Here is a 16,659-nt window from a genome sequence, read left to right as displayed (position 1 = left end):
GATCCTATTCTTCTATGCAGACCATGGAAAAGAGCTGTGGTCTTCTGTTTTGGAAAATGAAGTATAAATGCATTTAGTTTATGAAGTGAACAATGGATGCTACAGAAACTCATGAAGCAGTTTTAAGTAAAGCTGTGCTGACTACAAATATGTTTTATTGATCTTCCAGTCTCAGTCCCAGTGTTAGCAACTGTCATGCCATAAATCCACAGGACTAACAGGTGAGGCAGGTTTCACAGATTCACACAGTATGCTATACATTTATTCTGATAAGTAACACTCAGATGGGTCAATTCAGCTAATTTTTATTTACTAGCAAAACAGCTCCTGTATTTGCCATATCATATTTTACAAAAAACTGAGGCTAGCATTGCTCATCTTAGAACTTTTGTTTAATCACAGATAGTCTTTTTGTAAGATCCTTCATACTGGAAACTGCACGGGATCACTAATAGTTTCCACTTGAGAATCCAATATCTCCTTATATGTTTAGGTAATACAACCATGAGTTTACTTATACCTACATGTGAACTGTTCAAAAAAAACCCCACTATTTTCCATTTTGTATAGTTTAAGAAGATAAAATGGCATGAAATTGAAGCAGCATGTGTTTTTAGCCACCCTCAATTTCATCTACCTTAGATTTCCATAGTCTTTGTAGTTCAAAAAGAACTTTAGAGGAGCTCCGAAGCTGGCACCTGAAGTAGGAAGTTGATTTGCAATGACTTTAGCAAGAAGCCAAAACTTATTATGTACTTCATCTTATTTTCAAAATCCTTACTGTAAAAAGAATAACTTTATTTAGCAACGGAGTCCAAAACAGACATCGCAAGATATATATAAATGTAATGTCTGAACCAATTTTGATGAATTATGATGCTTTAAGCAAAGACATTTCCTTGATTATGAGCTGTAACCCTCCCCCCATCTATGCCAAAACAACGCAAGGCTGATGATAATTAGAGCAGTTTTATCTATTTGAGGAGACTTTTCAAAAATTAACAGCACAATAAAAAATACAAAACCTATAAAATATGTCTATACTGAAATGGCATAAAGGTTTGAAGAAACAACAAAACCCAGGACCAGGCTTGGAATTTACCAGTGCATCTTCACCTCTTGACATAATGAGATAATTTATCACAGTAAATTAACACCAGACACTGTCCTATGACCTCTGAAGTACTGATACAGTTATGGACAGCAACATGTCAACCTTTGGTTTTGACTGTAAGATTTAGAATTTTATACCAATGTCCAACTGAAACTATACATATGTATAACTTTAATTTTTATACTTAAGCATATTTATACTTCACATCTTTACAAAAAATTTTGTGATGTCACTTCCATACTTTGAAGCTAAAGAATGTCTCTTTATCTGGCTTCTTTCCTTGGCTTGCTTTGCAGTTCTCTGAAAAAGGGGAAAAAAAAAGTCTGTACTCAATACATCAACTCACTTAGCAACAGCATTTCACATTTGAGTTGATCTAAATCAGTTAAAGGCCTCAAGTTTGACCAAATAGTGTTGAAACCACTTATGACACTATTTAATAAGATTTCAAAGTTCTGAATTAATCTCGAGTAGGCACGCTCATCCTTTGAGCTACTTAGCACATCAAAAAACCGACACCGCTCTTTTTTTTTTTAAAATTGAGAGATGAGAACCAAAGTAGTGTCACACTGGGTCAGATCAACAGTCCATCTAGCCCAGTATCCAGTCTCTGGCAGTGGCAGCAGTAGATGCATTACAGGTGAGCATGTAAATAGGGTACAGAGCTCTACAGAGATCTACCCCGTCATACCCTCCCTTTCATCTACCATCTAGTTTAGGGATGTCAGAGGATGCATCCCTGAAAGTTCTGTTTAACAGCTAATAATTACTATCATTCATGAGTATGTCTATTCCTTTTTCGAACCTGGCTATTCTGTCTGTGGTAACAAGTCATCATCAAGTCATAGTACCTTACAGACTTTGTGCCCTGGGGCACCAGAATGGAGGCAGAAGGGCTTGAGTCTCAGGCTCCGTGGGACAGGGCAGCAGCAGGATGATGCCGGGAGAGGTCGTGTCACTGCCAAGAGCCAAGTTAATTTGTCCCTGGCCCAGCAAACGCTGCAATTTTGTATGGCACGGATCCAAAGCTCCTAATGTAGCAGCTTCGGGTTCAGGGAAGTCTTAACTTGGCTCTTGGTGGCAACCTTGTCAGAGGCTTGAGCTCCTTTGCCTCCATTCCAGCCACACCTTTACTGGGCAGCCAGGGCTCACATGCCACACACAGTGGCTGCCCGCAGCACACATGCCACCCCTGCCCTACTGTATTGCATTGCCTGGCTTAGAATTAAAAAGAGCAAAGTAAAATTAAAAGGATTGCTTGTGAACATGTTAAAGAAGTGTGGAAAGCCACTGCTGTGCACTCGAGCTACATGAGGGGTGTCCTGCTGTGTCTGGGGGCACCTGGCACAGACGGTTTGGCAAGGGGAAATGATGGGTCTGGTCTCATTCTGGGCTCCTTGGACTTGGAGCTTGCTGTGAGCATGCAGGTCCTGGTCTGGGGCTGCCAGGCTGGGGTTTGCACTGAACCTGTTGATCTGCTCAGCTGCTCCACAGGGTACTTGGCTTAGCTGGAGGGGCCAGGTGGAAACAGCCCTACGCTGCTGGGCCAGAGGTGGCAGATACAGGACACAACTGCAACAGTTGGCTGGGTCCAGACAGAGATGCAACTACCAAGTTCTTCACCCTGGGCAACATCCCCCTGTGCCCTGTCGGCAGGGGAAAGAGGGGTGTGGCATGGTGCCAAACACCAGTGAACAGGGATAGAGAAGGCGTAGTCAGGAAGAAAAAGAAATCAGTTGGTGCTGCTGCACTTGTGTCCTGCACCCGGCCCCTCCAGTCCAGCCGTGCAGAACTGTTTCCACCCAGGCCCTCCGGCAGAGCTGGGTTCACCATGGAGCAGCTTAGAAGATCAACAGGGACAGTGAGACCCCACCTCTGTCTTCCCCACCCCTCCTTGCTTGCAGCCCTAAACTGGCTCCACTCCCACCCCTACCCCAGCCCTGTCCCCATAACTCCTAGAAGACTGTGGGCCACACACAATGGCAATGCATGCGACTTGTGGCAGGCATGCCACAGGTTAGTCACACCAGTAGTACACACACTTGAAGTTCCCGCAACTTATAAGTTTCCTTGTGGTTTTATACAATACGTGAGTTTAACACTTCATTAACCAGAAATAGCTGTTCAGATGTGATAGAACAAGAGTTCAGAAAACACTTTGTTTATCTCATTTTACTTTTCAGTTCCAAGCTAGCCCTTTGCTTTCTGTTCAGGGACCACCACAGGGAGTTTATCTTTGCTTTTCTGGTGGTGTGCATGCTTGTACCCCTGGCTGTCTGCTGGGATGAAGTAGCACACTGCTCATCTTGGTTTGGGAATGACTCCATGGAAAAGGATGCAGGAACAAATACCCTGAACATAAGAATATCCTGCTAGCTGGCCCCAGGAGCCTGAAGTGCCCACCTGTCTCTCTAGACTTTCCAGCACAAGTCTGAATTTTTTTAGAGAGATCCCTAATGCCACTTGGTGCTTCACTCTGAGAACTAGGAATCAATGTGGTCATAACAGAGAATTTCGCACTATTCCCAGTGTCTTAAGTACTCCTACATGCTTACATGGGGGAACCAGTACTTCTGTGCTTCTTGTGGGGCACAGACTGCTTGCACTGCTCCTTGCACTTTAGTATGGAGCAACCCTATTGAGAGGGTTGTGGGGGAAGAGAGACCAATTCCTTTCTTGCACACACTTTGGCCCCTACCTTCAGCAGAGCAAGGATCTGTGGCCTGAAAGCCTGACAGGAATTGTTACCATTACCCTGCTGGCTAAAACAAGATTTCATTGAAGTAACAGGTGTTTTTACTTGTCTGTATATGCTGCAATGCTCCTGGGTAAACGTAAACTGCACCCGACTACAGGGCTTGGTGGCAATGTGGTGGGGCTACTCATGGGGAGTAGCTCCTATGAAATGCCACAATGTTGCAACCTCCAAAGTAAGGTGAGTATAGGGCACCTCAAAACCCTCACTCCACTGCCTTGTGGGTACTCCTTGGTTGAAGAAAGGCTAAGGGACATCACCCTGACAGAAACGTGCCCTTGCTGAGGGGTCAGGCAGTCAGCAGCAGATCTAATCTACTGCTTTCTGGCAGAAGCTACAACCATTGAGGCACTGAACGGCTGGGCTCAGTCTGGCCTTTGGACTTTTTCTCAGTGGCCTAAAAGAGGGATGGTAGGTCTAGGACAGCCTCCACTCCTCCATACTCTTGCCTAGGGGAACATGCTGAAGGTCCTGGTGCGATGGTCACATAGACCTCTTACATGCACACCCATGATCCCGAGGACTGATGGCTGCCAAGACATGTTGCAAACATCTGTGTGTTTTAGTTCAGGGGAAAATCCTTAGGACTGGAAGACAAAGCAGAAAGGGTGTAAAACCACTAATTTTCCCATCGTTTCCGTTCTAACCATCAGTTCCTTATGAACAGGACGCTTGCATTTGTCGTTTTAGGAACCAGAACCTCTGGAATTCGCAAGGATTTGCTTCAGAGCCAGAGCTCCTATAGCACTACGTTTCTTCATGCTCCTTCTCCAGAATAGCCATGGGAGTTGTTTCTCTGTATGCAGAGCGAGACCCTTGCATGAAAGTAGTTCAAAGCTTTATGTAGTGGCAAAGTAAGAGTCAGTGGTTTGCAGCAGCAAGGCAAAATTCACTCTGAGGCTACTAAGAAGTTGCCCCTAGAGCCTCCTGGACATGGTTCAGTGCCTTCAGATTTCTAGGAGGATGGAAGTTGGCCCTAAAACCTCCAATTGCACATTCTGGCAGGTAACCCATTCATATGCAAGAGGAGAAGATGCGCAGCATAAAACCTTTCTTGTAAAGTTTCTACAAACAGTGTGGGATGATACGTTCCAATTTACACTCACCTCCTTGTGACACACTGTGCATAGAGTTTGAAGGTTTTCCAGAGAACACTGTCCTCCTCCACTGTAAACTGGTTTGATATGATCCACCTGCCAGAACTGGCCTTCTGTTGGGTTGGTTATAATTTCATTTAGCTACAATAAACAAAAGACAATGTCAGGATTTGTAAATGGACCACTCTGAGCTGACCAAAATGCAACGTTCTACAATCATGGTTATATAGTAAGAGCAGAGGAAACAGTAAAGTAAAATATTTTTAAAATAGATTTCACTGACAGAAGGAAAAAAACTGACTCTTTGCTATTTTGTTTATTGCTAGCAGGTAACCAGAAATTGTACTTTGGATGGTACAGTTTCCCTCAGCCCACAGTAGTTTGATATATTTTACATCAACTATTTAATTCCATGACTCCATGCCAACAAATCCTAACGCATCTGTGCTCCTCCACAGAACTGGAACTGAGAAAAGATGCAGAACAAAGGATTTGTTTGACTTTCATGGGCAACTCACCTTGAAATTTGTTATTTTACACTTAAATATTAAAATATTAAAAACAAAAGTAAGCAGAAAAAAACCTGTTGCACTTTTAATTCTGCTGCTCACAAAACAAAGAATCAGATTATTACCACATGCTTGCCATTTAGAAGTGTGTTCAATATTTCTACTATATTTAAATTTTTAGTTTGTTGACAAAAATTGTTAGAATGAGCCATACAATAAGCTGTATTCCTAATTTCAAAAGGCTGAGAACTATTGTAATTTAAAGGTATTATAGAGGTGAATACTACCAGTGTTGGCTGTACAAAAGCTGTATGGGGAAAAGGAGAAAGGTCTTATCTTTGTAGTTTGAATGAACTTTCTACTCTTGCTTCTTCAGAGAGGTCTGGAAGCTTGTCATTTCTGCAACTGAAACGTCTCCACCCAAGTCCCATTTCCAATTGGAACATGGGTGGAATGAAACAAATGTCAGCTGTGAAAAGTTCATGGAACAGATCATTAGAGCTAGGTCAGGATGACGCTTCAGTGGGAAGATGAGAAACTTGTACTTCATGTAGGCAAGACGACAGGGGAGCCAGTGGCAGCATGAGTGTCCACCGGACATAAGCAAAAAGACAAACTTTGGAGTCAAGGATTTTAGTGAAAGAATTTTGAGTGGACTTGAAGTGAACCAGGTCTGAGATGCTTTAACCTTCACTGTATTTTTACTTCGGAGTTATGGTGAAGTTGTAACTAATAAGAGCTTCTGATTGCAGTGTATGAAACTCTTCAGCATGACTAAAGCACTTCGAAGAGGAGGACACCAAAACTGCTAAACTAGATACTGAATGCATTTTAAGACGAACAGGTTAGGCTATGTAAAAATCAATCAGTAATCCTTCCAGCCACTTTGACTGACAATACGTTACAGCACTTCTTCCCTTCCGGTATAACAGCTATTGCTGAAGATTCTGCTAATAGAGGTCACTTACCAGTAACTTCTTTGAGAGTCATACCTGTACGTTAGCAGACAAGGTTTTTCGGGTAGATGCAATATCTTTTATTAGACCAATCAGATAGCTGGAAAAAATGTTTTTTGCAAGCTTTCAGGCACAAACACCCTTCTCCAACCAACAACCCTAAATACCTGTGCATTCTCACATGCAGGATATGGTAATTTGGGCATCATGCTGTGGAACGGATTCAAAATGCAAGTGTCTCTTGGGGGCAGTTTGTTGACAAGACAAGAGCTGCACCCACAACTGGATGCGATTTTTAAGGTATAGCCACAAATGGGAAGGCACAAGAGGCCCTCAAATAAGAATGATGAGATGCCCAGTTTTGGTAGCATTTATCAAATGTTTGTTAGTGCTGCAAGTTCTACTCTCATCAGCAATTTGGGCTATAAAATGATTTTTTAAAAAGGAAAAAAATCAACAGTATGACAGTATATCTAAATCCTACATCTCTTGTAACAACATGTGATGTTAAGCTTTGTCCCTTGACACACACAGCTTTTCCAGCTACAAGGCCTTTAGTGTTTCAAATAAAATCTTTGAGCTGTAACACAAGGAAACTCAGGCATAGGATAAAGCTCACTCCCAAGGTACATGCCATCTTAAACAGATGAGATACGATTAACTAAGTGAGCAGTCATCTACACATCTAATTCCTCTCTCTGGTGCTTCAGGTCTTTGGGCTCAAGCTCTCATTCCATATATTTTCATAAGCTTAATTTTGGAAAACATGAAATATCCATATAAAACACTTCATCGTGCCAAACAAATGCAGGTATACCACTTCCAGTTCAGAAGTGCCAGTGTATTGAAGCCAGGCCACTGCCTGGCACAGTACAACTGCAGTACTTAAGTTAAAGATATATTTGGATTTGTAGAAATAGGAAGAAGTACATTATCAGATCAGACTGCCTTGCTGTTATTTTAGTGCTTTAAACTGCTGCCCATCAGAGTGTTTTTTTTTACTATCTTTGTGTTGGACTGCTTCCCTTTTAAAATAACTTGAAAAGCATAAGTTTCCACAATTGAACTGAAGTGATTATGTATAATAGATTAAAATACTATTGATATTACCTGTCGTAACGGAAGCTGGGACATCCAAGTACTATCCAGAAGTTTCTTACGCTGACTTTTAGGAGCATCTCTGATGCTAAGGTAGAGCTCTTGAGCATTCTGTTTGCAAAGCTGGCAAATACCTCGCTCGATTTCAAAGACTTTAGTTCTCAGGTAGCTGTTACTTGAGCGAATCAAGAAGTCTTCTTGGCATGCATGAGAGCAAAACCTTGTGTCCCAATCAGTGGATTTGCAGTGTTGGTCAAGCTGAACTGTTGGATGTTGACAATTTAGACAAAGAGGATTCCCTTTATTATCTACAGCCTGCATATAGCCTTTTTTTACGGAAGGATCTTCCACAACTTCAGCCTGAGCAGAGACTAAATTAAGAACTGGAGAGTCATTTCCATCTTCCAAAAGCAACCTGTTAGGAAGACAAGTAGCAGTTATTTAATAAAACTGGTCTTGATCAATATTAATAGTATTTACTACTAATACCATAGTATTTACTATTACATTTCTTTTATTTTATATCTTATACCTTACTTAATTTTATACCTTATTCTGGTTATTCACTGCACAATGTAATTAACCTCCTTGGACTATATTTTTAATAGAATTTTATGACCAGATTTGAAAGGGATTTTTACACACACGAGTGCATTTGCATATGTAAATTTGATTATTACCTGCAATTTTCCATTATTCCTGTGGAAATGCTAGTTTGCACACATATTAAAGGGGGTGTGCTTGCATAGAAGTGGGGTATTGGAGTACAGTATGACAATTATTGCCCATAACTGAAAGTAAATTGCCAGAGTAAATTGATTCTTTTCAGAAAAAAAATTCTGAGACCTTCCTGACATTTTTCATGGCTATCTGATAATAGCCTGACTTGGATGAGGATTCTATATTGTCTGTAGTCTTCAGCAGCTGAAAACTAGTTGACCAATAATGTTTAAAAAGCAAGCTTGGGCTTGTTTCCAGGTGGTTTTAGACACTGTTCTCTACCATATTATATTTAATTTAAAATGGAGTAAGAGAGACACTATGTCTCCAAGCCATATACTCACAAGCTTGTTTGAGTGAAAGCTCTCCATTTCTCTTCTTTCATTTTAATGGACTCAGTTGTGCACTGACAAGCAGTCTAGTTATTATTACAGGAAATGCAATTTAGTTAAATTAGCACAAGAAACTCCCTCATCTAAACAAAGTATTGCAGTAACATAAGTCTTCATACCCTATAATTTTATTACCCAATATAAAAATAAATTTTGAGGATCAATAGTTTAATCACTACTTTATGGCTATTTTGTCTGCTGTTAACACTGATGAACTTACTTTGTTGAAGGGCCATCTTTTTCTCCCACAGAAGTAGCTGCAGTTTTCAGGTAAAATGTAGCTTCCTTTGAAACCATACGTACACTCCCCCCACTACTGTTCACTTTGCTTAGTGAAGCAACTGCAACATCTTCTTTTGTCATGTACCTAGAATGATTACAAATAGTTTCAGCATTTCCATTTCTGGTCATGCATAGCAGACAACAAAACACTTACAGAACATGCTTACTACTGCCTGCAGCAATACTCGTGTTGAAAATCCTCTTCCAAATATTCCCTGTTTTCCAGACATACAGTTGAGAGCAATGAATTTATTTTCTCAGATTTTCCATGAGATAGGTTTGTCTTTTTCCCCCACAAAATCAGCCTTTGCTCCATTTTGTAACCAATAAATGAGCAAGTATTGAATGACATCTAGTTCAAAAGTGATTAGAAAACAACTGAAAGAAAACAACTCAGGCAAATATCACTGATTTTCTATTTTTATGTACCAAAGGAAGAGAATATGGAAAATTCCTTGCTAAATTTAACTTTGCATATATTTGGTTTCCTTTTTATTGTGGTATCACAGGAAACTAATTCTTCTAAATAGAGCATTTTTAAAAACTCAGCAGTCCTCAACCCAATATTTTGGGTCATTTATTAGATGTAATTACAAAGCAAACTAAGTTACAGTAGCCATATCAATAGATATACTCATTCACATACTAATAAGTGTCATCTTGTTATTTTCAAGCCAGTGGCATGGCTGTCTGAGCACGCGTGGCGCTCAGGTGAGGTCCCAGAGGACTGGAAAAGGGCCAATGTAGTCCCTATTTTCAGGAAGGGGAGGAGGGAGGATTCAGGTAACTACAGACCGGTTAGTCTCACCTCTATCCTTGGGAAAACCCTTGAAAAAATTATCAAGGAACACATTTGTAGGCATCCAGCAGGTAATATAATGCTGAAGGGCAACCAGCACAAGTTCACAGCAGGTGGATTCTGCCTGACTAACCTTGTTTCCTTCTACGACCAGGTGACTAAATACTTAGATGCAGGAGTCGAGGTAGATGTCATCTACTTGGACTTTAAGAAGGCCTTCGACACAGTACCCCTTCCTATTCTCATAAACAAATCGAATGGCTGTGCATAGACTATTACACAATCATGTGGGTGGCAAATTGGCTGAAGAGTCGTACCCAGCGAGCGATGGTGGACAGGTCAATATTGACCTGGAAAGATGTGGGCAGTGAGGTCCCCCCAAGGCTTGGTCCTTGGGCCAGTGCTGTTCAATATCTTCATCAGTGACCTGGAGAGGGTGTGGAAAGCACTCTGTCCAAATTCACAAATGACACAAAACTACGGGGCGAAGCAAACTCACTGCTGGGAAGAAACCGAATCCAGGTGGACCTGGACAGGTTAGAGAAGTGGGCAGGGAATAATAGGATGAAGTGCAACAAGGACTAGTGCAAGGTGCTGCACCTAGGGAGAGGGAATCACCAGCACACCTATAGGCTGGCAGATGACCTTCTCAGCAGCACAGCAGCGAAAAGAGATCTTGGAGTCATTGTCGACTCCAAGCTGAATATGAGTCATCCATGTGACAAAGTAATTAGCAGAGCTAAGTGCACTTTGTCATCCATTATTAGGTGCATCATGAGCAGGTCTAGAGAGGTGATGCATCCCCTCTATGTGGCCCTGGTCAGGCCGCAGCTGGCATACTGCGTCCAATTCTGGGCACCGCACTCCAAGAGGTATGTGGACAACCTTAAGAGGGTCCAGAGGAGGCCACTCATATGGTTAGAGGCCTGCAGGGAAGGCCTGCTGAGGAAAGACTGAGGGACCTGGACCTTTTCAGCCTACGCAAGAGAAGGCTGAGGGGGGATCTTGTGGCAGTGTACAAACTCACCAGGTGGGGGCAGCAGGGAATGGAGACGCCCTGTTTACTAGGGCACCCCTCGGAGTAACCAGGAACAATGGCCACAAGCTGATAGAGCAGATTTAGGTTGGACATCAGAAAGAACTTCTTCACAGCTAGGGTCGCCAGAATCTGAAAAGGGCTTCCAAGGGAGGTGGTGCTCTCCCCTACCTTGGAGGTCTTCAAGAAGAGACTGGACAAACACCTGGCTGGGATTACATGACCCCAGCACCTTTTCCTGCCGTGGGCAGGGGGTCAGACTTGATGATCCATTGACGTCCCTTTGGACCCTAGCATCTATGAACACACAACTCCTATCAGATCTGTTTGACATAGTAACTAGAGTAACAAACGTAAGCCAGGTTTATAATTGCCCTATTTATTGCTGCTACTTGCTGATCTATACTTTTTTTGCAAGCCTAGAATTACACATGGTTAGAGGAATTCCTGCCTACCACCAAAATGCAGTCATTTTGGAGGGTTTAGCAGTAGGAGTTAAGAGGAAACAACAGCTTTTAGATAATTGCAGACTACTTTATGAGAAAACCTGAGTGTGAGAAATTTTAAGAAAAGTCTTATTACAGGACTAAAGGTTGTGAGCATTAACGTCAGACAGGATAGTGACATTATGAGAGCAAGAAAAGGAGGCAGAAAAGAGAGTAGGAGGAAAGGTAAATTTAGATTTTACCACTGATTAGGTACCTACTACTTTTCAGCAACACAGGAAAGGATGTAATAGCAAGTACAGAAAAAATTGGCATTTGAAGAAGATAAGGCAATTGGCTAAGAGCTATTGCTGAGAAAGGTAAGAAAGAGATTCTGGGTCATGAAATAAATATTGGGCCAATGAACGTATTATCATAAGTGGTAATTTATTCCTGCTTATGATTATGTTGATGTATTAGGGATAAGTGGGGGTTTCAACTACAGAGAATTAGGGAAATATGGTCTACATGAAACTACTGTAAAGTGAGCCAGATAGTCATAATCATAGTCAACAATGATTCAATGGCCAACTGTGAGGACATAGCCAGTGGAGTTTCCCAGTGGTCTTTCCTGGGTCTGGTACTCTTCAATATCTTCATTAATGACTTGGAAGCTGAAATACTGTTCATACTTGTATATTTTCAGATGGCACCCAACACAGTGGATGAACAGAAACTTTGGAGAATAGGATTAGGATTCAAATGACCTTGATATATTGGCAAAATAGCCTGAAATAAATAGGATGATATTCAGTGAGGATAAGTGCAAAATACTACACTTTGGACAGAACAATCACATGCAAAAACTCAAAACAGGGGACTAACAGGCTAGGCTACAGTACAATAGATTGAAAGTTAAATAAGTCAACAATATAATATTGCAATATAATATTACAAAAAATATAATGGTATACTGGGATTTATTATCAAAATGCAAGTCAAGATCAGTGATTATTTCCACTCTATTCAGCACTGGCAAGGCCTTATCTGAGTACCACACTTCAAGACAGATGTGGACCAACTGGAAAGAGGCCAAAGGAGAGCAACAAAAATGAATAGAGGTCTAGAAAGCATACCGTAAGAGGAAAGGCAGCAAAAAACTGGGATTATTTAGACTGGAGAAGAAAAGACTGGGGGATTTGATAACAATCATCAGAACTAAAAAAGAGTTATTAAAAAAATCAAATAATCAAATGTTGTCTGTGCCCACAGGGAACATGACAAGTAGTAATGGGTTTATATTACGAACAGGTTGGGTTTCTCACTATGAGGGTGGTTAAGCACTGAAACAGATTACATAGAAAGACTATGACATCTCCATCCCTAAGTTTGTAAAATAAGGTTAGACAAACATTTGCCTGGGATGGTGTGGACAGTGTGAAACCTGCCCTGACCAAGGGGCTGGACTAGATGACTTCTGAGGTCTTGTTGAGCCCTATTTTTCTATGAGGATAGAAAGAGATGGAAAAGAGGGCGATGGTGAACAGAGTTTCTACAGCCCTGTTGTTTAAAAATTACTTCCAGAGAGGCCCCCTCCTGAGGACTGTATCTTACTGTGTACCAACAAGCATTTCTGGGTACAGAAGGGGTAAGACATTACCTTCTCTTGGAATGGGAGGCATTTAAAATGATTAAGAACACAGTGTTAAAATATAAGTTCCTGGTTTAACCTAATGCCAAATAACATTTTTTTTCCTTTTTCTAAAAGTTTGCAGCTAACTTTGAAGATAGAAAAAATACAAAAGGTGCGCCTTTGGGAAACAATGCTACCCCTATTGCAACAAGAGTGAGTCAGAGGAAAAAAAAAAGTTAAAAAAAAGGAATTTCTCTCACAATGCACGCATGAAGTGCTAGCTAAGCCAAGAAGTTAAAAATTAAGAGCAAAAAAGGTATCTAAGTTTGTATCTTCACAATGCCAAAAACATTAAAATAAGTAAACAACTGAGGATAAAACCTTGTTCTGCATCTCCCAGTGTATTCTGCATTTTCTAAAGGACTATACTATATTCAGGATTGCAACTGCACCTTTCAAAGCTTCAAGCACACTGCTAGTGCTTAAATGAATAATAAATAACACCAACATAAATGAGATGTGAAAGCCAATAGGTGGCATTTGGAAACCATGAAGGAAAGATTTTTCTCCTGAATCTCTGGCAGGTTCTGGGTGTTTAAAGCTTCAGAAGCCTGCAGAGCCAGAATATTTGCTGGACTAGATTCACAGCGAGAGAGACAGGCAGCGTGTTCGGCACCAACAGATTTGCTCAAACATGCACAGAATGTGTAATTTTGTCCCTATAGGACAAGCTGTCACACAACGTTCAGTTTCTCTCAACATGATTCTACTGAAAGGTACAGAAAATACATGGGCCCCCTTGCAGCAACGAATACAAAAGAAAGAATGGAGAGTAAAAACGCATACCTTTTTGTGCTGCTAGGCCTGGCCTGCTGTTTAGACAGCTCTTCTGCAACAAGAATGGGGCTCTGAAAGATCTGACCACTTTTCCTGATAATTTTCTGCTTCATGGCTGTTAGATTACTCCATTCTCTCACAAACCTCAAAATCTGTCAGAGAGAGAGACAAGGTCCAGAGGACAGGTATTAAATAAATATCTATTTATACTGAATAATATCTTAAATTAGTATACTGAAAAATGTCAAACTGAAAAAGTTTGCATGCTGTAAGCTAGCCCTTTCTAAGCTGTACCATTTGATACCAGCTGCAAAAGGCCTGCAAAGTCTTGAGACTCAGGCATGGTTCACCTTTACAAGTTTTGCTGGCATAGCTAGATTGATTAAGAGTGTGAAAAAAGAAATCTCACCCACTAAACATAGCTATGCTGACAAAAGCCCTAGTACAAACACAGTTATACTGGCAAAGAAGCCAGTTCATTTGGGAAGCACTGGCATAAGCTATTCTGGGCAAAGAACTCTTGCTAGTCTTAGCTGTCTCTACTAGGAGGATCTGCCGGTGGTGTGATACTGGCAAACCCTCTCTTTTGAGAGAAAGACCTTGGCTAATAGGAAAAATGTAGGCAGAAGGCTGTGTGCTACTTAGGCAAAACTCCCAATACTGTCTCTTTGTCTCACAATGGAAGTTTTGGCTCTGTAAAAGTGCTGTGAACAAAGTCTATAATTAGGTTCACAGACAACCTTTGCCTCATGTTTTAAAAATCCAGCACTAGTTTCAGTACTAGACTAAATGGCATCCCTTTACACAATTTGAAAAAGTGAAAAAGTTATTTCACTTAGCTTTCATTACTTTTCTTAATATTCTTCTATTACTGCTAAAATTCTTACAGCCTAATCTAATTGCAGAGGCAATAGTGAAAGCTTTAACAAAAATCAATTGAACTGTTTGTGTGTAATGCCTGAAGATTTATGTCTCCTTAAAAAATATTTCGGTACTACTGCGTAGTTAGAAAACTCATTTGTGATCCATACAAAAGTATTAAAATTGGCTCAGTTAGTAATGAAGTCAGAATTCAAGTGTATTCGCATATTCATTTTCAAAATGTTTTATAATCACAGCTTCACTTGTTTCACTACAAGTTATCCACTTTTCCTGTGGCACTTCAGTGCAAGAGAAAAATCTATGACAAATTAGCATATATATTATTTGTTACTGAATTCAGTAAGCAGGGCAATATAAAGCTGAGTTGCACAAAAAATATTAAGGCAATTTTATTTTACACTGGCCCCTAATGTATCACATACTGCAAAATTAAGTAGTAAAGATGCATAACTAAATTGAGGTTGTCAGGGAAACTAGAAGTTTTGACACTGCACAGAACAGGACTAATCCGGATTTTAGCACCTAGAAATATGGATTTGTCCTTTTGACACTTCAAAGGCACAAGTCAAGGCAAATATGAATTTCCTACTACAGCAGTGCTTGACAGCAACGAGCAGCCACAAGCAAATGTTACAGCTGAGACTTTCTAAATTGAAGAGCAACAAAAGAGTTAATAGTAATATTCATATTTCCATAACAAGGTTGAAGCATGAACCTCCCACTGATGTAGGCAGTTCACACCTCCTACACCAAATGTTTCAGGCTGTCAGAAGACTCATCATCAGCTACACTTGGCCCTTGTCTGGGAGGTCCTCTTTGGGCTAGAGACAAATTTACAATTTAAATTTGAACACAAATCTCCAAGAAGCAGTGAATTCAGTAATAAATTCAACCAGCACAGATTCATGTAAAACATAGGTTCTTCTATATGGCTAATCACCTACCGCTATATTCAGCTTTTCATAACAGAAAAAGAAACCATAATGTAAAAACTGACCTTTCTCTTTGGTTGCTGCTTTTATACTTTTGAATTGGAAGAGCTAAAGGGGATTTCAGTATTCCTAGAATGAGTCATTAAAAGAAACCCTTTGAAGCTATAGACTGAATGAGTAATACCACTAACAAAAAACAAACTACAGAAAATGGGAAAAAATTAAATTTGTTGTCAGGGATGTAGTTAATGGAAAAACAGCTTGCTTGCATGCATGTACATTTGGGGGGATGGGCAGGGGCAAATTATTCTACTTTTCATTTCACTGCAAAAAAGCTTTCTAATAATTTAGTCCAAGAGAAAGAGACTGTTTTAGCCAGCATAGTTACATTTCTACATTCAGCTCTTCCAATATACTCCTTTACATGACCTGCAACACCTTTTTATTTGAAATATCAAGCCTTGTCTGAGATGTTCTTTCTGCCAAACCATAAAATGGTTTTACAATGCAGAAAAAGCATCTACTTAGGGGACTAGATTATTCCAAATGTGATTTGAGCCTTCCCTAAAAACCCGCAGAGCCAGAAAACTAGATGCTTATAATTATGATTTTATTTTCAGATAATTGCTCTTTGAGAATAAATGTAAAAAAAAATAAAAGTGTACAGATTAGAGACTCTTTCCCATTGAGAGGAGGGGCAAGCTGAAGTGCTCTGGGTCAAGATACAAGGGGGCTGTGGGGAGAGAGTTTTAACAGTGGGGGTCTACTACAGACCCCCCAACCAAGGGGAGGAGCTGGACTGGGAATTTTTGGGCCAGCTTGCAGAGGCACTTAAGGCAAGGGATGTAGTTGTCATGGGTGACTTTAATTACCCGGACATCTGCTGAGAGGAACAGTCAGCCAGGTCAGACCATTCCAGGAGGTTCCTGGCCGAGATACAGGACCTCCACTTAATTCAGGAGCCACACAGTCCCACCAGAGGAAATGCCCTGTTGGACCTGGTCCTGGCCACAGGTGACGACCTGGTAAGGGGCCTCCAGGTCCTTGACCACCTGGGTGATAGTGATCATCGCTTGCTGGAGTTTGCCATCCAGCGCAGGGTGTCAAGGGCCAGCAGCAAGGCAGTAGCCCTAGACTTCAAGAGGGCCAAATTCAACAAGTTGAGATTAGTGGGAGAGGCACTGGGATTCTC

General features: G+C 40.9%; 1 protein-coding gene across 1 annotated transcript in view; it reads right to left on the bottom strand.

Moving 5' to 3' along the window:
• Positions 1-288: 288 nt before the first annotated feature.
• ZRANB3 (zinc finger RANBP2-type containing 3) overlaps positions 289-16,659 on the bottom strand; it is a gene marked incomplete at its 5' end in the record, with an annotated part of 89,463 nt that continues 73,092 nt past the window's right edge. Inside the window, 5 exons of the mRNA XM_019522492.1 lie at positions 289-1,414; positions 4,976-5,107; positions 7,542-7,944; positions 8,862-9,008; positions 13,663-13,805. Coding sequence (XP_019378037.1) covers positions 1,316-1,414; positions 4,976-5,107; positions 7,542-7,944; positions 8,862-9,008; positions 13,663-13,805 — 924 coding nt within the window. The remainder of the gene's footprint in view (positions 1,415-4,975; positions 5,108-7,541; positions 7,945-8,861; positions 9,009-13,662; positions 13,806-16,659) is intronic.

The sequence above is a fragment of the Gavialis gangeticus genome, unplaced genomic scaffold, assembly GCF_001723915.1.
Source record: "Gavialis gangeticus isolate Ggan-Ray unplaced genomic scaffold, GavGan_comp1, whole genome shotgun sequence".
Taxonomy (NCBI): Eukaryota; Metazoa; Chordata; order Crocodylia; family Gavialidae; genus Gavialis; species Gavialis gangeticus.
This window is presented reverse-complemented; position numbering and strand designations above follow the sequence as displayed.